We start from the raw sequence: 22,367 nt of genomic DNA, 5'->3' as shown, positions 1-22,367 counted from the left end.
GTCCTACTGAATAGACTATTAGAATTTGTATTATGGCAAGAAAAAATCAGCTAAGTAAAGAAAAACGAGTGGCCATCATTACTTTATGAAATGAAGGTGTGTCAGTCCGAAAAATTAAGCAAACTTTGAAAGTGTCCCCAAGTGCAGTTGCAAAAATCATCAAGCGCTACAAAGAAACTGACTCACATGAGGACCGCCCCAGGAAAGAAAGACCAAGAGTCACCTCTGCTTCTGAGGATAAGTTTATCCGAGTCACCAGCCTCAGAAATCGTAGGTTAACAGCAGCTCAGATTAGAGACCAGGTCAATGCCACACAGAGTTCTAGCAGCAGACACATCTCTACAACAACTGTTAAGAGGAGACTTTGTGCAGCAGGCCTTCCCACCGTGAAGCATGGAGGAGGAGGTGTGATGGTGTGGGGGTGCTTTGCTGGTGACACTGTTTGGAATTTATTCAAACTTGAAGGCATACTGAACCAGCATGGCTACCACAGCATTTTGCAGCGTCATGCTATTCCATCCGGTTTGAGATTAGTTGGACCATCAATTATTTTTCAACAGGACAATGACCCCAAACACACCTCCAGGCTGTGTAAGGGCTATTTGACCAAGAAGGAGAGTGATGGGGTGCTACGCCAGATGACCTGGCCTCCACAGTCACCAGACCTGAACCCAATCGAGATGGTTTTGGGTGAGCTGGACCTCAGAGTGAAGGCAAAAGGGCCAACAAGTGCTAAGCATCTCTGGGAACTCCTTCAAGATTGTTGGAAGACCATTTAAGGTGACTACCTCTTGAAGCTCATCAAGAGAATGCCAAGAGTGTGCAAAGCAGTCATCAAAGCAAAAGGTGGCTACTTTGAAGAACCTAGAATATAAGACATATTTTCAGTTGTTTCACACTTTTTTGTTAAGTATATAATTCCACTTGTGTTAATTCATAGTTTTGATGCCTTCAGTGTGAATGTACAATTTTCAAAGTCATGAAAATACAGAAAAATCTTTAAATGAGAAGGTGTGTCCAAACTTTTGGTCCGTACTGTACATTTAGGTAGATATGTTTTTTGCCCAGAAAGGAAAACACTCCTTAATAAAATAAAGGATAAAATCTGGCACTCTTTGGTATGCAGAAATGTTGGTAATTTACTCAAGTAATGCAATCCAATATGTAACGTTTTGGTCATAACACTCTGACCTTCATCAGACGGATTGCTGGTGAAATGGAGAATAAGATATACTAGCGCAATGGAGTCTGGGTCTATGAATCACCCTGATGAAGGTCACAGTGTTATGACCAAAACGTTACGTATTGGATTGCATTACCTGAGTAAATTACCAACATTTCTGCATATCAAAGAGTGCCAGATTTTATACTTTATCGTATTTATATATAGGGGCCTATTTACCGGAAAACCCTCAGAAGTGATAACATTTTAAAAACTTCACTCCTCAAGGTATTCTAAATTGCTATTAGGAAATGTGTTAACCCTTCAGGTGCTATGCAGGAATTAAGGCAAAGTGGAATGAAAAAAATGAAAAAATTACATTTTTTCCACTAAGATATAGTTTTAGCTGCAAATCTTTCATTTACACAAGGGGTAACAGTAGAAAATGGACCCTAAAATGTATGACGCAATTTCTCTTGAACATGGCAATATCCCCTATCTGGTTAAAAATTACTGTTTGGGCGTACAGTTGGACTTGTAAGGGAAGAAGCATTATTTAGTATTTTGAGTGTAAATTTGGCTGGAATAGTTTGCAGACACTATGACTCATTTGCAGAGCTATTGAGGTACCAAAACTACAAGTGACCCCATTTTGGAAACTAAGCCCCTCTGTGAATTCATCTACAGATGTGCTGAGCACTTTGAACCCACAGATGCTTCACTTTTTATTTGGGTGTGATTATGAAAAAATATGTTTGTTTTTTTTAGTAAAATGTTGTTTTAGCCCTGAGTTTATAATTTTCACAAGGGGTAGCAGGAGAAAATGGATCTGATAATTTGTTACACAATTTATCCCGAGAGTGGTAATATTTTACCTGTGGTCAAAAAAAGTTGTTTGGGCTCATGGTAGGAAAAAAAACATCATTCTTGTTTTCGCATCCTTATTTTTAAAAGTTTTTTGAAGCACCTATGGGGTTCAAAATGCTCAACACACCTCTAGATTAATTATTTGAGGGGTCTGGTTTCCATAATAGGGTCATTCGTGGGGGGGGGGGGTTCTGCTGTTTTGTCACCTCAGAGTCTTTGCTAATGGAGAACACAATCTGTTCAAACAGAATCTATGTTCTAAAAGCCAAGTAGAGCTCCTTCCCATCTGATCCCTGCCATAAGCTCAAAGAGTAGCGTTCAAATGCAACATGGCATCCACATTCTATTCTGCCCAAATTTGCACTCCAAAAATCTATTTCATTCAGTGCCCATACATTGTGCCCAGTGTAAATTATTACTTGGGCTCTCCCACTATATCAATGGCAAATATGTGGTTGCTTACTTCTGTTTAGGCACAGTGGGGCTCAGAAAGAGGGGGGCATTTGGATTTTGGAGCGCAGATTTCACGGTATTTTATTTGAGGGGGTGGGAGCCATGTCATCAGTAAAGTGGAAACCTTTATTTTTCCAATGAAAGATGACGGACCTGAGCGGGGAGTTGTCTTGTGTGGGGTAAGTTAGGGATTTTATTGTTTACATTTTGGAGTACATAACATTTTTTAATTACTTTCATTATAAGGCTAGGGTTACTTTCTTGTGTTCTACCCTGATCACTTACATCGGTGTTTCCATGTAAATCCCATAAAAATGCAACTCAGATGACTTTCCAATGGAACCAATCACCATGATGAGGTTGATGGAGTCACTTTAAACACCATTTGGTGTGTGTTCCGGTGGTATATATCTTTTAAAGCATGCATATTACTGTAGTCATGCACACTTGAGCACTAAAAAGATGGCAAAAATGATGAAACATCCCCATAACAGAGACCAGATGATATCCTAAGTTACTCTATCAGCCTAATAAATGAGTGGTTCCATTGTGGATTTTAGCTGAATCACGATTTTGGGGAATTTACAAAGAAACCATAATGTAAGCGCTCAGCAGAGACCATTGGATAGATTGGAACTGAACCTTATTGTGATTTTTGTAGTCAGAATGAACAAATACACATCAGTACAAGAAGAGTTTTTTTTTTATTTTTTACATCATTTCTCCTGCGGTATAAGTAATAGGATGGCTTTATCCATTGCTCTCCACAGTTCTGAACTGCCTTATATCTCCTCTCTCACCTCAGTCTATCGCCTTACATGTGCCCTCTGTTCTACAAATGACCTAAGGCTAACATCCCCCATAATCCGAACCTTACACCTTCGACTCCAAGACTTCTCTAATGATGCGCCAGTTCTCTGGAATGCACTACCCCAGACGATCTGACTGATACTTAGCCCCCACGTCTTCAAGCGTGTGAGCTTTTTTATGTGTTTTTTGTTTTTTACTTTTTACACATTTTGTTTAACTTTTAATTTTTTTTTACTTAGTCCCACTGAGGGGCATTAATATTTTTTACTTTGATCACTGGTCTCATGCATTGTAATACTCATGTACTGCAATGCATGAGACTTGTTAGTTCTGCACTGATACAGCTCTAACAGGCCACTGTATCATGAGGTCTTCAGATGACGTCAGGGTGTGATGCCAACTATCAGCCCTCGCGATTACGTTCACATGGTGCCGATAATGTTAAAAAATTCCCTTTTTTAATCACTTAGATGCTGCTGTCATGATTAACATAGGCATTTAAGGGGTTAAACAATCCTAATCTGTTACAAAACCTGTTGGGGCTAATGACACAGGGTGTCAGGTGTCATATGCATTGGATTCCTGATATATTTTTGCCCGCTAAGGGATGACCACTAGAGGGGTGCTAGACACTTAATCCTCAGCTCCTTAAAATAGCAGCGCTGAGGACTGAGGCCTCTAAATGGCCACCATGAAAAGGCGTATTGATGGTGTTAGGCGTTGGCTGGATCTGAAATTGGGTCAGAATCATCAGTGGATTCTGTGGTCTCCCATGCTGGTCCAGCCAGGGCAGATGCTGCTCAGCATCACTGTCAGTCCCAACGCCTGGCTAGTGCACGAGATGTACAACCTGTCTCTTGGGTCTTTGTTCCTAGTAGTGTTAAACATAGGTTGCGGAGGGGAACAGGGCTGCTACAGCTTAAGTCTAGGGTGCACTGCACTGAGCATGCTCGTGGCATGTCTTACAGCAAGGAAAGTGAAAAACCTGCACCACCTGCAAGCAGCTGCAATAGTCAGTGCAAAGCTTAACATGTACAATGCAGACATCTAAATAGGACTTGGTAACATTTCAGGTGCAAAAGCTCATAAAAAAGTTTAACAGTCAAAAATAACCATAAGAAAGAAAAATTAGCTGCACTCACCAGTCCTTAAAAGCAGTATCTTTATTCCATAAGAATAAAAAGTCCGGCAAGCAGGGAGACCTTTTTTCTTCCCCGCTCTCCCTACTTGCCGGACTTTTTATTATTATGGAATAAAGATACTGCTTTTAAGGACTGGTGAGTGCAGCTCATTTTTCTTTCTTATGGTTATTATGCCCGTGACATGGCGGACCGTGATTGGTGGTTTGGTGTCAGCTGATCCGGTGACCCGCTACCGCCTGATTGGCCGCGGGTGACGTCATTAGTAGTGCGACCAATAATGCGACTGTGGGCAGGGCTTAGTCTTTAAATAGCCCGACCACAAGCATGGCGGTGTTCTCTGATCATTACGTTTAGGTTGTGTTCTTGTGTGGACGCTTGTCTGTTTGGGCTCCACGTGCTCCCTAGCTGCTCTCTCCGTGACCTGCCGATGCTAAAGTTCGCTCGGCTGATTAGCACAGGTTGCTTAGGCAGGCTCCACGTGCTCCCTAGCTGCTCTCTCTGTGACCTGCCGATGCCAGAGTTCACTTGACTGATTAGCACAGGTCGCTTAGGCAGGCTTAGATGTGCTTTGGCAGGTAGTTCCCGTTTGGCAGTCTGGCTACGGCAAGGGGGTTGCTATACACCCCGATCAGACTGCGGGTTCAATATCCCTGGCACCACCTGTTAGCCACTTGGAGATTTACTCCGCAGGTCGGTCACACTCCGGCTGGAAGCACATATACTCCGGCGTGAGTCACACACACACTTCCTAGCATCTGCTGCGTAGTCGCTGTGCAGTCAACAGAGCTACGGCTACGTTATTTGTCACAGATCTCCCGTTCAGTTAACGGAGATATTGCGAATCCTTTCCTGTCCCAGTGTGTAGTAACACTAGGGGGATTTATACTTTAGTTGGTTGTTTAACATTCTTTCCTGGTGGGTGTTCGGCCGTAGTCTTCTAGGCTGCATCGCGGACCCCGGGTTCAGTTGCTTTCCATTTTAATAAAGTTGTTGCACCCATCCCCTTAACAGATGGACTTTATGGGGTTAAACACTTTTTGCACCTCACTAAATGTTTTTTAAAATGTCTAGAAAAGTAGGTGTTGCTATGTGTGTTTGTAAAATAAAAACTTTATTGCATTCTTTTGTATACAAATTGGTCTAAAAGTAAGAAGACTAATATATAATATAAACTCAGACTAGCCAAATTTAACATCAAGGATGATAAATTTGGAGTTTTTTAAGACTGTCAACTCTATATTTACGCTCTCTAACTATTTTACAGGACTGGTAATCTTCCACATTATTAAGCATTCAGAGATAGTAAAAAGTCATTCATATAATATTAATGAGACCTTAGAGAACTTAGTTTGACATACAACATTTGATGGATTATGATTTGTAAATAGCACAGATTCCACATGAGAACACATTTCTGTCTAACATTAAATGTAGACACTAGCTATTCAAAGTAACAATACCCATCACAGTTAAGATATTGATATACTTTCTAGATAGATTCCAATTATGCAATTACCTGTATTGTAAAACTACATTATTATTATTAGTCCCACTTGCTAAATGCTGTAAAAAATATGAAAAAAATATGCCCACATTGCTGTTCTATTTCATCTTGCCTCACAACATGTTAAATAAAAAGTGATTAAAAAATTGCATGTATCCTAAAAGGGTACCAATAAAACTTAAAGCACATATATACAGTGCTTACAAGTAGTATTCAACCCCCTGCAGATTTAGCTGGTTTGATAAGATGCAAATAAGTTAGAGCCTTCAAACTGCAAACGAGAGTAGGTTTTATGAACAGAAGCATAAATCTTACAAACCAAAAAGTTTTGCTGCTCAGTTGAATTTTATTAAATTTTAAACATAAAAGTGTGGGTCAATTATTATTCAACCCCTATGTTTAATATTTTGTGGAATAACCCTTGTTTGCAATTACAGATAATAATCGTCTTTTATAAGACCTGATCAGGCCGACACAGGTCTGTGGAGTTATCTTGGCCCACTCCTCCATGCAGATCTTCTCCAAGTTATCTAGGTTCTTTGGGTGTCTCATGTGGACTTTATTCTTGAGCTCCTTCCACAAGTTTTCAATTGGGTTAAGGTCAGGAGACTGACTAGGCCACTCCAACACCTTGACTTTTTCCCTCTTGAACCAGGCCTTGGTTTTCTTGGCTGTGTGCTTTGGGTCGTTGTCTTGTTGGAAGATGAAATTATGACCCATCTTAAGATCCTTGATGGAGGAGCGGAGGTTCTTGGCCAAAATCTCCAGGTAGGCCGTGCTATCCATCTTCCCATGGATGCGGACCAGATGGCCAGGCCCCTTGGCAGAGAAACAGCCCCACAGCATGATGCTGCCACCACCATGCTTGACTGTAGGGATGGTATTCTTGGGGTCGTATGCAGTGCCATCCAGTCTCCAAACGTCACGTGTGTGGTTGGCACCAAAGATCTCGATCATGGTCTCATCAGACCATAGAACCTTGAACCAGTCTGTCTCAGAGTCCTCCAAGTGATCATGAGCAAACTGTAGACGAGCCTTGACATGACGCTTTGAAAGTAAAGGTACCTTATGGGCTCGTCTGGAACGGAGACCATTGCGGTGGAGTACGTTACTTATGGTATTGACTGAAACCAATGTCCCCACTGCCATGAGATCTTCCCGGAGCTCCTTCCTTGTTGTCCTTGGGTTAGCCTTGACTCTTCGGACAAGCCTGGCCTCGGCACGGGAGGACACTTTCAAAGGCTGTCCAGGCCGTGGAAGGCTAACAGTAGTTCCATAAGCCTTCAACTTACGGATGATGCTCCCAACAGTGGAGACAGGTAGGCCCAACTCCTTGGAAAGGGTTTTGTACCCCTTGCCAGCCTTGTGACCCTCCACGATCTTGTCTCTGATGGCCTTGGAATGCTCCTTTGTCTTTCCCATGTTGACCATGTCTGAGTGCTGTTCACAAGTTTGGGGAGGGTCTTAAATAGTCAGAAAAGGCTGGCAAAAGAGATCTTTAATCCACACATGTGAAGCTCATTATTCTTGGTGCCTGAACTACTTCTTAATACTTTAGGGGGACCAAACAGAATTCTTGTGGTTTGAGGGGTTGAATAATAAATGACACTCTGAATTAACTTTTAACGTTTAAAAAAAAAAAAAAAAAAAAAACCAAAAACAAAATTTGCTGCAGTGCATTTCCCACTTCCAGGCTGATCTACAGTACAAATGTCACAATGCTAAGTTAATTCCGCATGTGTCAACCAGCTAAATCTGCAGGGGGTTGAATACTACTTGTAGGCACTGTATATATGTACATATACACATACACATATATATATATCAAAAAGTGTTTATTGCCTGAACGCAGCTTTTCTACAATCTAACTACTGTGGGTGAGACTAAATGAAATTGTGAGTAACTCTAATTTAAAATGTTTCCTATAATATTGAGATGTGATAAATAATTACACAATCAATATGTTGAAATAGGTCTGACATGAAGGAAAAGTATGTCTGCAAAAAACACTTGCTCAGTCAAATTAATTTTTTGGTGTCAAATCTTATGAAAAAGATGTTATTATTAATCATTACTAGTAAGAGAATTGTTTAACAGAATTTACAATTTGTCTTAATTAGAGCTGATTCTTGTACTGTAAATTTAACTTTTTAATCCATAGAAATATAGCCAGCATAATTAAATATTCCAAAATTATAAAAAAAAGACTTTAGCAGAAAATAAACACACATTAATGATTAGTCATATTGAGGGTACGTAAGAAATGTTTTAAAATTTAGATTTATCCAAACATTTTAGATAGCAAAAAGAAATTTAAACATATACATTAATCTTCTTGACAAATAAAAGCTTCAGGAAAATGAAGCACATGAGAGTAAACTACTAGTAAAAAAAAAAGTGTTAATGTACCTGAAGTTTGTTCTTTAGACCAGTAGATGGAAAATGTTGGATTATGTGAAATGACAGCTTATCATGTCATCACTTCACACCCAAGAAAGTGCAATGAAAAATGATGTGGTCATGAGAAAGAAATTCGTAAAAGCAAAGCTTTACGAAAGCTCCTTGAATATGTCCTTTAAGGGAATTATTATTTTATGCATTGTATGTGCCACGAACCTACATGACGTGTTTTCCAAGTTGATGTAATTAAAATCAATAAAGGAATTGATATCTAGTATATAAAAGAAATATCCTGTTAGGTCAGAAGAGGTTCTATTTTTCAATCATATAGGTTTTTTTTTACTTTTATTCTCAATCTTTTCATGGACCAAAATGGCTCCATTTTTACAGGAGTTTTATTTATATAATATATATTTTAATATTATTATCTGTTTTTAATGGATCCTGAAACATTCCATTTACTTATAATTGACCCATCAGATTTATTTTTTTCATTCACTTGGTAGAATAGAACAACACATTATATTATTCTGGCCATCAAAAAACATAACAAATCTGATAGAAAAAAAATCATGAAAAGAGTCTAAAAAGGTTCATTACTGTTTATTTTAATATTTTATAAATTAGAGTTTTGCCAAGTAATACAATATGTTTGGTGACAAACCAAATGTTCATTTCACCCATATTAAATGGTACTTTTTTATGTGTGTAATTATATAAGTTTTTGTTTATTTATTCCTTAAAATATTTTGAAATACATGTGTGTTACCTTTTTTAAATGATTAAATGGGTTGTCTGTGTAACTGCAGACTTATGAATCCCCCAGCACATGCACTGGGCGTTGCTTGGATGGGCTGGTTTTGAAGTCAGGACTGAAGGATATGTATGAGTTATACATACTCCCGGCCAGTAAGCGTGGCCTTGCTCCATACACTTGTATTGAGCAAGGTCCTGTGTGACTGCACACTTATGAATCCCCTCAGTGAATGCAAGGATTCATAGTTTTTTGAGCTGGGACTGGATGCATTATACATACTCAAGGACAGATCCCGACTAGTAGGTTCGGCCTCGCTCCATACATTGTATTGACCAAGGCCAGGCGCCAACTAGTGACGCGGCCATCTAGTGGGTGTGGCCAACAAGAGGGCATGGTCTTGCTCCAGATGAAAAATCTGGTGATAATGCAGGATAATAGTCACATAATGGCCAGAAATGAGGTTATTTCTCATGCACATACATTAAACACCTTATTCTGAATGGATTCTTAAAAGTACAGTTACTCTTTTAGAAAACACATTTTGCTTACAATAAAAAATCTTTATAATAACAGCTAAATGTAATTAAAAACAAAAAAAATATTTTGCTCATATTTGTCATCCTCATAACCACAATCATCCACAGTATAAAACAGCTCATAAAATTAAAAATAAGGCCTCATTCATCTTGTTTGACATGAAAATTAAAAAAGGATGTAAACACCATAATAAAGAGGAAGATTGACAGAAAAACAAATTATTTTTTGGACATGTTCAAAATGGTCTTAAATGGGAATTCCCACTAAATACATTTATTGCTTAACTAAAAGTGGTAAATGTATAATCTTAGGGTTCTGAGTGCTGGGACCCCAACTACCCTGAGAACTGATATCATGCATGAATTCAATCAAAGCTGACAATAACTGAGCTTAATTCAGAATTGAAAAGTTAAGAATTGAGAATCTACAGTGGTTGATACCTTTATGCTTTATCAAAAAAGAAGATGCCAATTTTTTTAGAGCTCTATTCAAGAAGGAGTATTTGCAACCTTAATTTACATAATTGTTGAGGTTTTAATCAGGTGAACCCACATTGATAAGACATTTTTCATCCCCCCCACACACAACATTTTTTACATGAAAAACAATAAATACTAATCTAACAGATGCTATATGATGTATTTTTAAATCAGTCTGCACATCAGATAAAATGTATATTTACTCTCTGAAGGTATGAAAAGCATTTATACATGGTTCAGTCTATGGACAAAATAATTTGTTTTACAGTATTTACTATTTATTTCATTGAGGTGTATCACAGATTCAAAAAGTAGTGGAGCTTTATGTCAATTTATTATTAGCTCTTTTTCAGGTTAGATTTAGTGCATAGCAATTATAAAAAGAAAAAAATACCTCCAAAAAATCACAACCAAGGCTTCACAAATAATTATGGTCACAATCTTCCAATTTTGACTTGATCTGGTCAAACTCACTAAAAGAGTTCACACTGTAGTTTGGCTAATTAGTAACAAAAACAAAGGCAGATTTAGAATAGCTTTTCAAGTTTTAGGCAGTTCTAATTCCCAATTAGCAGAATTAGAGTCTCTGTTATCATTGTATTTTAGCTTTATTTTTATTTCATGTACCTAAATCTCCCAAAGTATGTGCCAAACATAAAATTCTGCCATTGCCCTGTTTAATGGCTTTTAGCAAAGTCAAGCAGGCTTTTCTCAAAAGGCAGAAAAAAGTTTTGCAACATATACTAGCCTGGCTAATGTCAAAGGAACATGCTTAACATAAGTCAGGCTAATAGGGCTGTTTGAAACCTTTTGATGCCTGTGCCGACACATTTCCTTTCACAAAATCTAAATAGAAGACTTAAACTCTGTGAAAGCACTCATCCACAAGTCCGTTTTTCTCATACGAGTGCTATTTGATTTTTTTCATGGATACTTTCGTATCCATGACAGTGCATGGGGCTGTTCACACATCCATGATTTTTTGCAGACTGAGTGATCCATGCAAATCGCAGAGACATGTCAGATATTGAATGAAAGTTTATGGGTCTATGAAAAAATAAAACAGCACTAAAATGTCCGAGTGATAGGAGAAGGTGAAGAAACTTTTTTTTTACCTTAACAGTAAAAAAAGCTACTGAAGCTCTGACCAAACTTTGATGAAACTCTGATGACACTCTGATTAAAATCACTGATGAAACTTGGTCCATTATTCTTGTACATGAAAAATGAGGCATTTGAATGAGGCATTAGCTTTAAACTACAGTCCTTATAAAATTGAAAGAGCTTTATTTCAAAACATTGCCCTTAACTGAACTATGATTTATTTTTATTTTTGTAGTAGTGCAAGAAATATAGACTTACACAGTGCTGTGATAAATATTCTTCTTACTGGGGGCGTTGCAACCCATGAATAGATATTAATTTAAAAAAAAAAGCTGTAAAAAAAATAAACATTTAATTGAACCAAATTCCACTTTGTTGTTTTTATATTTTAAAGTTTCATTCTTATTGAAATAGACTGAGTCGTATCTTTGTTTAAAATGTATTTTATGGTAACCAGTTTCTTTCTGCCTATGTAGTTCAATTTATTTAATAAATTGGAATAACTGTAATTGAAAAACGTGTTATCATTTCTTATATATGTGCAGTGAAAAAGAAAATAAAAAGTATAATAAAAAAGAAAGTAAAAAGTATATTATTTACAAGCCCTGGCAAAAATTATGGAATCACAGGGCTCAGAGGATGTTCATTCAGTTGTTTAATGTTATTGAAAAAGAGCAGATCACAGACGTGGCACAAAACTAAAGTAATTTCAAATGGCAACTTTATGGCTTTAAAAAGCACTAAAAGAAATAAAGATAAAAAATGTGGAACTCAGTAAGGGTAATTTTTTTCAGACCAAGCAGAGGGAAAAAATTATGGAATCACTAAATTTTGAGGAAAAAATTATGGAATCATGACAAACAAACACACAAAAAACACTCTAATACATCACTAGTATTTTGTTGCACCACCTCTGGCTTTAATAACAGCTTGCAGTCTCTGAGGCATGGACTTAATGAGTGACAAACAATACTCTTCATCAATCTGGCTCCAACTTTCTCTGATTGCTGTTGCCAGATCAGCTTTGCAGGTTGGAGCCTTGTCATGGACCATTTTCTTCAACTTCCACCAAAGAATTTCAATTGGATTGAGATCCGGATTATTTGCAGGCCATGACATTGACTTTATGTGTCTTATTTCAAGGAATGTTTTCACAGTTTTTGCTCTATGGCAGGATGCATTATCATCTTGAAAAATGATGTCATCATCCCCAAACATCCTTTCAATTGATGGGATAATAAAACTGTCCAAAATATCAATGTAAACTTGGGCACTTATTGAAGATATAATGACAGCCATCTCCCCAGTACCTTTACCTGACATGCAGCCCCATATCATCAATGACTGTGGAAATTTGCATGTTCTCTTCATGCAGTCATCTTTATAAATCTCATGGGAACGGCACCAAACAAAAGTTCCAGCATCATCACCTTATCCAATGCAGATTCGCGATTCATCACTGAATATGACTTTCATCCAGTCATCCACAGTCCATAATTGCTTTTACTTAGCCCATTGTAACCTTGTTTGCTTCTGTTTAGGTGTTTATGATGGCTTTTGTTTAGCTTTTCTGTATGTAAATCCCATTTCCTTTAGGTGGTTTCTTACAGTTCGGTCACAGACATTGACTCCAATTTCCTCCCATTTGTTCCTCATTTGTTTTGTTTGTGCATTTCCTGTTTTGGAGACATATTGCTTTAAGTTTCCGGTCTTGACACTTTGATGTCTTCCTTGGTCTACCAGTATGTTTGCCTTTAACAACCTTCCCATGTTGTTTGTATTTGGTCCAGATTTTAGACACAGCTTACTGTGAACAACCAACATCTTTTGCAACATTGCGTGACGATTTACCTTCTTTTAAGAGTTTGATAATCCTCTCCTTTTGTTTCAATTGACATCTCTCATGTTGGAGCCATGATTCAGGTCAGTCCACTTGGTGCAACAGCTCTCCAAGGTATGATCACTCCTTTTTAGATGCAGACTAATGAACAGATCTAATTTGATGCAGGTGTTAGTTTTGGAAATGAAAATTTACAGGGTGAATCCATAATTTTTTCCTCAGAATTGAGTGATTCCATAACGTTTTCCCTCTGCTTCGTCTGAAAATATTGCCATTACTGAGTACCACATTTTTTATCTTGATTTCTTTTAGTGTTTCTTAAAGCCATAAAGTTGCCATTTGCAATGACTTTAGTTTTGTGCCATGTCTGTGATCTGCTTTTTTTCAACAACAGTAAACAACTGAATGAGCATCCTCCGAGCCCAGTGATTCCATAATTTTTGCCAAGGGTTGTATAATGAAAATTGACTAGTCCAGTGAGATGTTTACTCACTGATATTAGTCCAGGTTCATTAGCTGTACTCAAGCCCTCTGGACATGATTGACAGTCACTATACTGTTGGTGTCTTCAATGTTGGCACTCCCAAGCTGTATATCATAGCTCAATACCTGATCCCGTTCCATATATGGGGACCCAAAGGAAGAAGGAGATAAACTAGGTAATATATTGAAAATGCACACTTTTTTTATAATAATATAATGATCTGGTCTTTAAATGGTTAATTTGACATATATTTTGTCCATCTAAGATAAGTTGTATGCATGAATAGATATAATAACAGAACATAGGGAAAACATTAGCAAATGAAAAATATACGGCACTGCGGAATATGATAGAAGTGGTGCCCGAGTGGGGTTCCAATCCATAGTAACTAATATGAGTAAAACATGCCACTCAGAATGGAATTAGATGAAAACGTGATGGTTTTATTGTTATGCAAAACAGTCCGTTAGATTATAAAGTTTTGGTCCTTCTTGAATCTTCATCATATAATTGCTGTATGAACAAATAAGTAATAGTCTAAATGACAATTATAACACATAATGCAAATTAGAACAGAATGGAATCAAATAAATTAAGAGTTAATTTTAAAGAAGAATTTCTGACATCTGTCGGACATAATAATGAGGTGATGTGGTTTATCACTGTTGATATGTAATCTCTACGTGCACTGTAAAGGTAAGATGAGTAAAATATCAATCACCATAATTGATAAAGTATGAGTAAATCAGCAGAAGAGTAAAATATAGAAGAATGCATTACTTCAGTCTCATCCTCCCCCTGTTTTGTTTTCATATTTTTTGGTTTTCTTACTTTCTCATCCATTTCTCCTATATTTAACTTTTCTGCAGGTTTCGTCGTGTGTCTTTGGCAGTGCTTTGGTTAATACTTTGAGTGTAGCACTTCCTTTTGACTATTTACATCTTTTAAGTTTTACTATAATATACTATTGCTCTTGTACTATTTCTTACCTGATAACGTGTTTAATCGTCTCACCCTCTTTTTCGATTTTCATCCTTACCTTCATTCCATACTTTCATCTACATTGACCTCTCCTATGTTCCCTTTCCTCGTTCTACTACTTCTTTTATTTCTTTTACTCCCTGCATGTTTTTGGCTTTATCAAATATGGTGATTGACATTTTAATCATTTTACCTTTACAGTGCACCAGAGATTTAGTATCAACACTAATAAACCACATCACCGCTCTATTATGTTCGACGGATGTCTGAAATTCTACTTTAAAATGAACTCTTATGTTTATTTGATTCAATTTTGTTCTCATTTATATTATGTGTTATAATTGTTATTTAGACTATTATTCCTTTGTTCATACAGCATTCGCCTGATGAAGGTCCAAGTAGGATTGAAACATTAGAATGTAACAGACTTCTTTGGATAGCAATAAACCATCACATTTTCATCTAATTTCTTTCTGAGTGCCAAATTTTACTCATCTAATAGGGAAAACATTAGAAATGTTTTAAAAAAATTATTAATATCTTAAATACTACAAAGTATCTGTCACTTTTTAACTTATATCTTGCATAAGGTGAACAAATTATTCTTAAAGAACTTGCATGTTTTTATACAGGGTTTCTGAGGAAATTCCTCATGGACAATGGCTTGCAGTATAGACTTTGCCTATAGTTAATGGTGTTGTCCCATATTCATATTACATTTTAAACAATAGTTCTTGGAATAAAAAAAGAGTACCTCAAATGGATGTGGTACTTACTTGTGTGAGGTAAAACATTTCTTTCTGTGAGGTAAAACATTTCCCTGATTTTTTTTAAATAGAGAAATGTTTTACCCTACAGAAATCAGCAGCTTCAACCCCATGCTGTCCTGTCTATGTACTTTCTTTTGCTTCCTCCCCAGCCCAGGAGATGAGGTATGTTCAGCCCATGTTCCTGCTTGGTCAGACACAACCAGGTGCACATTTATAAGATTATCTCAGCACAGGAACATTTTTTAATGGATCCAATTGTGGAACTTACTTTTATTCCAAGATCTATTTATTAAAATGTATTTTGTTCATAGGACAATTCCTGGAAGTGTCATAATAAATGATATAGGAAAATACAGATAAAAGGACCCTAAGATACAATGTGGAATAATTATTTTTATTTTAATGTTATCCATGAAACAGTTGGATTTTACTTGATTCACAAGGTTCCTGTTAGACTCCCTGTCATGCAATATATTTAGTTTTAATCCACCTCAGGCTCTTGCAGTCCATGCCATCTACAGTATGCTTCATATTAAAGAGATCCTTTGTTTCTTAAAATTTTATAAAAAAGCATCCAAAGAAATAATCCAGTGCAAAAATTCTGAAAATTGGTGCAATTGGTGTTTGTTTGATGTACAAATTAACTATTTTAATTAACTATCTTTTCTGATTCATTTAGCTTTAAAATCATGATTTACATAGTAAAACATGTTTTCAGAAATTTGGGGTTCAAAAAGAATACATAAAAAATTCAAGTTGATTAATACAGTGTACCAGGATTTAGAAATACAGCTTTACTATTTAAAGGGAAATGGTCAGGTACAGATTCCTTATGTAAGTAACAGAAGATCATGTTGAAAATAATCATTTTCATTCAGAGCGTGTTTGTCACAGGTAGCAGCCATTGGTGAAAGGAGAAAACAATGTCATAATTGCTCTGTGTCCTGCTCTTTTCCAGCTATTGAGGCAGTGCCAAGCACTGTGCAGTCATGACTGTTTTCCAATCATGCCTAATGTTCAATAGATCAATATCCTGCTCAGTACATTGACAGATTAAGTGGGATGTCAATCTTCTAAACAGCAAGAATGGCTGGAGAACAGCCATGACTGCTCAGTGATGTACCCTCCCCAATGGCTGGAAAGGTGCAAAATTCTAAAATATTTTTTTCCTACTTTTTTGGCTACCTGTATTAAACACATGCTGTGGATCCTAATTATGACCTCTACCATGCTCTGCTCTTGTTTTTATAAAGAATCTAGACCTGACAGAATCCCTATAATTTTCTTTCAGCCGACCACAAGTTCTGAATGGTAGATTCTACACTGGTCTGAATTTTTTTTCCCAAAGAAGCTAAAGAGGTGAGTGGTAGTGGCTTACTCTACTCTAGCGTAGTGATGATCGAGGGTGCTCGGTTAACTCTTTCCCTTTTGAGCCGCAGGGACTGCATTTGTCGCATCTGTTAGACAGCTGTTGTTAAACATACCTGTTTGCTAGGCAATCCCTGCATGTGTCGCAGCTGTCTAACAGCCGCAACACATGCAGCCACGGCAGCTTGAACATAGTTGTCAAGCACACCGAAAATACTCAAGCAGCGCCCGGGCATGCTCAATGAAAGGGTCATCACTACTCTAGACTTACAGAACACATTCATGCTTCAATTGACTGAAAGAAAATGTATGGTAGGAATTGGAATAAGGATAGATAACTGTCAGACCAAACATTTATTTGGTTGACAATTACCTCTTTCAACTTCTCCATCGCCTGGTAGTTACCATTTTCTCTATGAAAGATCAATTGCCAAACTCCTCTAACAACAGCTTATCTTGCAGCCAAACAAAAGGAACAGCCATTGAAATTCCAACATTTGGATCATTCTCTTAACCAACATCATCTGTTGGGGGAAAGTCGGGAGGTACCTAAATCCATTAGACTGTTGGCTGATCCCATCAATATCAAAAGTTTCATTCCACTTTAGTCTAATGTTTAGTAAGTTCTTTGGAAAAAACATGGTTTTAGTCTAATCATTAGCTACACTAGTTTTAACAAATACTGCCAGTGAGTTTGTATACACAGCACAGCAATATAAACTACCTGTATGGGCATACCCATATGTGGACATGGGCAGCAAATGTAATGAAATAGGATGCTCTGTTCAAATTTAAAATAACATTATACATTAATATTCCCACAAAGAATGCATAAAATAGACACAAAGAACTCCTGAGTAATTCTTGCAATTGATAATATTTTTAACCTTGTTGAAGATAAAGGGACTATTTGCTTTAAAGCATAATTTGTTCATTGCTGAATTTTGTTAAAAAAACAAAGAGCTCTACTCATCTTTCCCGGGTCCATCAGCAGGCTTCCAACGCTGTTCCCAGTAGGTGTCATTGGCTGCGGCACTGAAGTCATAATAGCACAATGGCTAATCAGTGAACTCAATGGCTCAGAACTAGGTGTTTTATTCACATTAGAATGTCCCACTGAGGGCCCACTGATTGTTTGTCATGATGTCAAGGTGATGTCAGGGCTGCAGTCAATGTCATATACCAGGACCAGCGGCAGAAACTTGTCCGTGGACTTGGGAAAAGTGAGTACAGCATGGTTTGTTTTTTAAATCAAAATGCAGCAAGGGACAAATTTTATTTGAAAGGGACAACCCATTTAATGGATTATTATTACATACAATATTAAGATATATAAATCTTCTTGAATATAACATACATAGGTGAAATGTTGAAAAAAAATTACGCAAAATACATTTTCACCAATATTTAATTTTTTTTTCAAAAGCATTAAAATAAAAGAATGAAAACATAAAATTTGGCCTCCTACCTTCCTGGACAGCCACAAAAGGATTGCTACCATCCACAAACTTTTCAGTAAATGTGATTTTTTCAGTTTGCAAAATATCTTCATTTAAATTGAGATCATCAACCGCCATGCGAAATACTTCATAATCTTTTCTAGCGGAGTCATCAAAAATTGCCCCTGAAAAAGAGGAAAAAATGCTTTTAGTGTATATACAAAGAGAGAGGTAAGCTGAGCATCATACAAAAATTGTGATGGTTAAATGCAATTTCAAGATAAAACTTTGCTGCTTTAACACACAAATATGCAATACCTGACACCAGTAGTTATAAATTGTCGTCTTTGAAAATAAATAAGGCATGGAGTTTATGTTCATATGAATGTTGCATAGTTGTAAGCTTTCTGCCACTATAACAGTTGATGCTATGTAATGTGTCAGATATAAAAGGTCTTTTTGTACCTTATTCTGTACGAAAAGCTTTTTAGTTGATGTACCAAAATAAATGTATCTGACTATGCATAATCCAGCTAAAATGAATCATATTTAGGATGACACAGCAGTTAGGAGTAGCTGTCTGTAACGGGTCTGGGAGGCGGAACCTCTGAGCTACTATACAAGGGGGCGGTCCTTGTAAGGGAGCGGGTGGCAACCAGGGAAGATGGGCAGGAAGTCACAGCAGGTGACCGGGACAGTCTCTGAGTGAACGGGCTGGAGGTCACGGCAAGTGACCGGGGCAGTCTCTGGATGAACGGGCAGATGGTCACGGCAAGTGACCGGGGCAGTCTCTGAATGAACGGGCAGATGGTCACGGCAAGTGACCGGGGCAGTCTCTGAATGAACGGGCAGATGGTCACGGCAAGTGACCGGGGCAGTCTCTGAATGAACGGGCTGATGGTCACGGCAAGTGACCGGGGCAGTCTCTGAATGAACGGGCAGATGGTCACGGTAAGTGACCGGGGCAGTCTCTGGGTAAAGGGTTGGTACGACCTGTGGCGGCTGATGATAGACGTGAGCTCCCAGGTGAGCAGGCGAGAGTCTCTGGATGAACGGGTGGTCACAGCATGTGACGGCGGAGCCTCCAGGAAGACCAACAGACAGGCGGCAGAAGAGCGCTCCCAGGTGTGCGGGCAGAAGTCTCTGGACAGGCGGGTGGTCACAGCACGTGACGGCAGAGCCTCCAGGTAGGCCAGCAGGCAGGTAGCAGATGTGTGCTCCCAGGTGAGCAGGCAAGCTGGTCCATAGACAGACTGACAGGAGTTGGAAGGCAGACCGTCAGACCTCAGACTAGCAGGCAGGTAGCAGATAATCAGGCAGGAATAAGACAGCAAGCTGGTAGGAATCTGGCAGGTATCTGGCAGGTAACTGGCAACGGGACCTGAGGGCTGAAGCAGAGTAGTGAACAGTGTAGCAACATTGCTCGGGCACCTCCATTTTGGAGGAGGTGCCTTATATATGGTGATGTCTTCCGGCCATTGGCCGGGGACTCCTTAGGACGGCGCGCGCGGCCCCTTTAAGAGGGAGGGAGAGCGCGCGCGCGCGCCCTAAGCACAGTGGCCGGGAAGGAGCGCGCGCTGCCAGCAGAGCAGGAGGAGGACGCCGGGCACGGAGCAGAGGGGTGAGGGGAACAGCGTCCCTGCCTAGCAGAGGGCAGGAACGCCGGCGCTACAGTACCCCCCCTTTAGGCCCCCCTTTTTTAGGCCAGACAGAAATTTAGCTAGGATGAGAGGGGCATGGATGTTCTCCCGGGGCTCCCACGTTCTCTCCTCAGGACCAAACCCCTTCCAATCTACTAGAAAAAAGGTCTTTCCTCTTACCCTTTTGGTGGCAAGAAAGTTCTCTACCTCAAACTCGTCCTCAGCAGAAACCGGAGCAGGAGGCGTACCTGTAGACTTGGAAAAAGAGTTAAGTACCGCAGGTTTGAGGAGAGATACATGGAAGGAGTTAGGGATCCGTAAGTTGGCCGGGAGTTTCAATTTATAGGCCACCGGGTTGATCTGACTGATGACCTCCAGAGGACCGATGAACCGAGGCCCTAACTTGTAAGAAGGTATCTTGAGTCGGATATATTTAGATGAGAGCCAGACTTTATCTCCAGGACGAAATTGTGGAGGATCCAGGCGTTTTTTTTCAGCGTGTCTTTTCATCCGTTCGGACGACTAAAGGAGTGCGGATCGGGTACTCTCCCAAATGGAGGAAAATTTGCTAACGAGAGATTCCACAGCCGGGTTGTCCACAGAGGTGGAGACAGGAAAAGGAATCCGAGGATGCTGACCGAAGACTACAAAAAACGGGGATTTGGAGGAGGATTCGCTCTCGTGATTGTTATAAGAGAACTCGGCACATGGTAGGAGATCCACCCAGTCTGAATGATGGGCATTAACGAAGTGCCGGAGGTAACTGGTCAGGTTCTGATTGATCCGCTCTACTTGACCATTGGACTGTGGGAGGTAAGCGGAAGAGAAGTCCAGGGTGACGTCTAGCAATTTACAAGTGGCTCTCCAGAAACGTGAGGTGAACTGTACCCCACGATCCGACACGATGTGGAGGGGCAGGCCATGAAGACGGAAGATGTGGCGGATAAAGTCTTTAGCCAGCTCGGGTGCAGACGGGAGGGCTGGCAGGGGAATAAAGTGAGCCATCTTGGAAAAGCGATCAGCGACCACCCAAATGACCATACAACCGGCGGAGACGGGGAGATCAGTTATGAAGTCCATAGCAATATGCTGCCAGGGGGCAGCAGGCACAGGAAGCGGAAGGAGGCGACCGGCTGGCAGGTGTCTCGGGACTTTGTTGCGGGCGCAGGACACACAGGCAGAAACAAAGTCTATTACGTCCTTGTGCAGGGTAGGCCACCAGTAGTGCCGGGCAATAAGCTGGAGGGTCTTTTTCTGACCGGCGTGGCCAGCTAGTTTAGACGAATGGCCCCAGTGTAGGATCTTCTTCCGATCAGGTACTGAAACAAACGTCTTACCTGGAGGGAGACGATTTAGACTCACGGGAGCCACCTGCATTACTCTGGCGGGATCGATGATATGTTTAGGTTCTTCCTCGAGATCGGACACCAGAAAGGATCGGGACAAGGCGTCTGCTTTGACGTTTTTGTCAGCCGGGCGAAAATGAAGAACAAAATCAAAGCGAGCAAAAAACAAGGACCACCGGGCTTGGCGCGGGTTAAGTCTCTGGGCATGCTGGAGGTAAGCCAAGTTCTTGTGGTCAGTGTAAATTATTACCGGGTGAAGAGCCCCCTCGAGTAGGTAATGCCACTCCTCCAACGCCAGCTTGATGGCCAATAACTCTCGGTCTCCTATGGAATAGTTGCGCTCAGAAGAGGAGAAGAGTTTGGAGAAGAAGCCACAAGTTACCATTCTCCCGGAAGATGATTTTTGAGTAAGTACCGCTCCGGCTCCAGAGGAGGAGGCGTCAACTTCCAGGAAGAACTGCTTGTTGCCGTCCGGGCGATGCAGCACCGGGGCGGAAGAGAAGGCCTGTTTTAGGGAAAGAAAGGCCTCCTCTGCTTCGGGCGGCCACTCTTTGGGATTAGTACCCTTACGGGTGAGCGCGGAAATTTTGGCAGTCCGGGAAGAGAAGTGTGGTATGAAGAGGCGGTAGTAGTTAGCGAAGCCCAGGAATCGCTGAATGGCCTTCAACCCCTCCGGTCGAGGCCATTTCTCGATGGCAGACAGTTTCTCTGGATCCATTCGTAGGCCGGTCTGAGAAATAATGTAGCCTAAAAACGGAAGCGAGGTCTGCTCAAAGAGGCACTTCTCGTATTTAGCGAAGAGGTGATTCTGCCTGAGCCTGAGCAGGACCTGACGAACGTCCCTCCGGTGAGTCTGGAGATCCAGAGAGAAGACCAAGATGTCGTCCAGGTACACCACTACGCAGGAGTAGAGAAGGTCCCGGAAGATGTCATTGACCAACTCTTGAAAGACGGCAGGAGCGTTACAGAGACCAAAGGGCATTACCAGATATTCATAGTGGCCGTCCCGGGTGTTGAATGCCGTCTTCCATTCATCCCCCTGACAGATACGAACCAGGTTGTACGCCCCACGGAGGTCCAGTTTGGTGAAGATTCTAGCCCCCCTCAGATGATCAAATAACTCCGGAATGAGCGGAAGGGGGTACTTATTCTTCACCGTGATCTGGTTAAGGCCTCTATAGTCTATACAGGGACGGAGAGAGCTGTCCTTCTTTTTGACGAAAAAGAAGCCTGCTCCCGCCGGGGAGGTAGATTTCCGGATGAATCCCCTGGCCAGATTCTCCT

The 22,367-nt window shown here is 39.9% G+C and overlaps 1 protein-coding gene across 2 annotated transcripts in view; it reads right to left on the bottom strand.

The window, feature by feature from the left end:
• Nucleotides 1–22,367, bottom strand: part of GRID2 (glutamate ionotropic receptor delta type subunit 2) — a 1,987,749-nt gene that overhangs the window by 1,720,475 nt on the left and 244,907 nt on the right. For both annotated transcript variants that reach the window (XM_073638161.1, XM_073638172.1), the window contains exon 2: nucleotides 18,127–18,282. In XM_073638161.1, coding sequence (XP_073494262.1) covers nucleotides 18,127–18,282 — 156 coding nt within the window. The remainder of the gene's footprint in view (nucleotides 1–18,126; nucleotides 18,283–22,367) is intronic.

The sequence above is a fragment of the Phyllobates terribilis genome, unplaced genomic scaffold, assembly GCF_046119375.1.
Source record: "Phyllobates terribilis strain yellow unplaced genomic scaffold, ASM4611937v1 Scaffold_1__5_contigs__length_1240528914, whole genome shotgun sequence".
In the NCBI taxonomy this organism is placed as follows: domain Eukaryota; kingdom Metazoa; phylum Chordata; class Amphibia; order Anura; family Dendrobatidae; genus Phyllobates; species Phyllobates terribilis.
The sequence above is the reverse complement of the archived record's forward strand: the minus strand, read 5'-3'. Positions and strand labels throughout refer to the sequence as shown.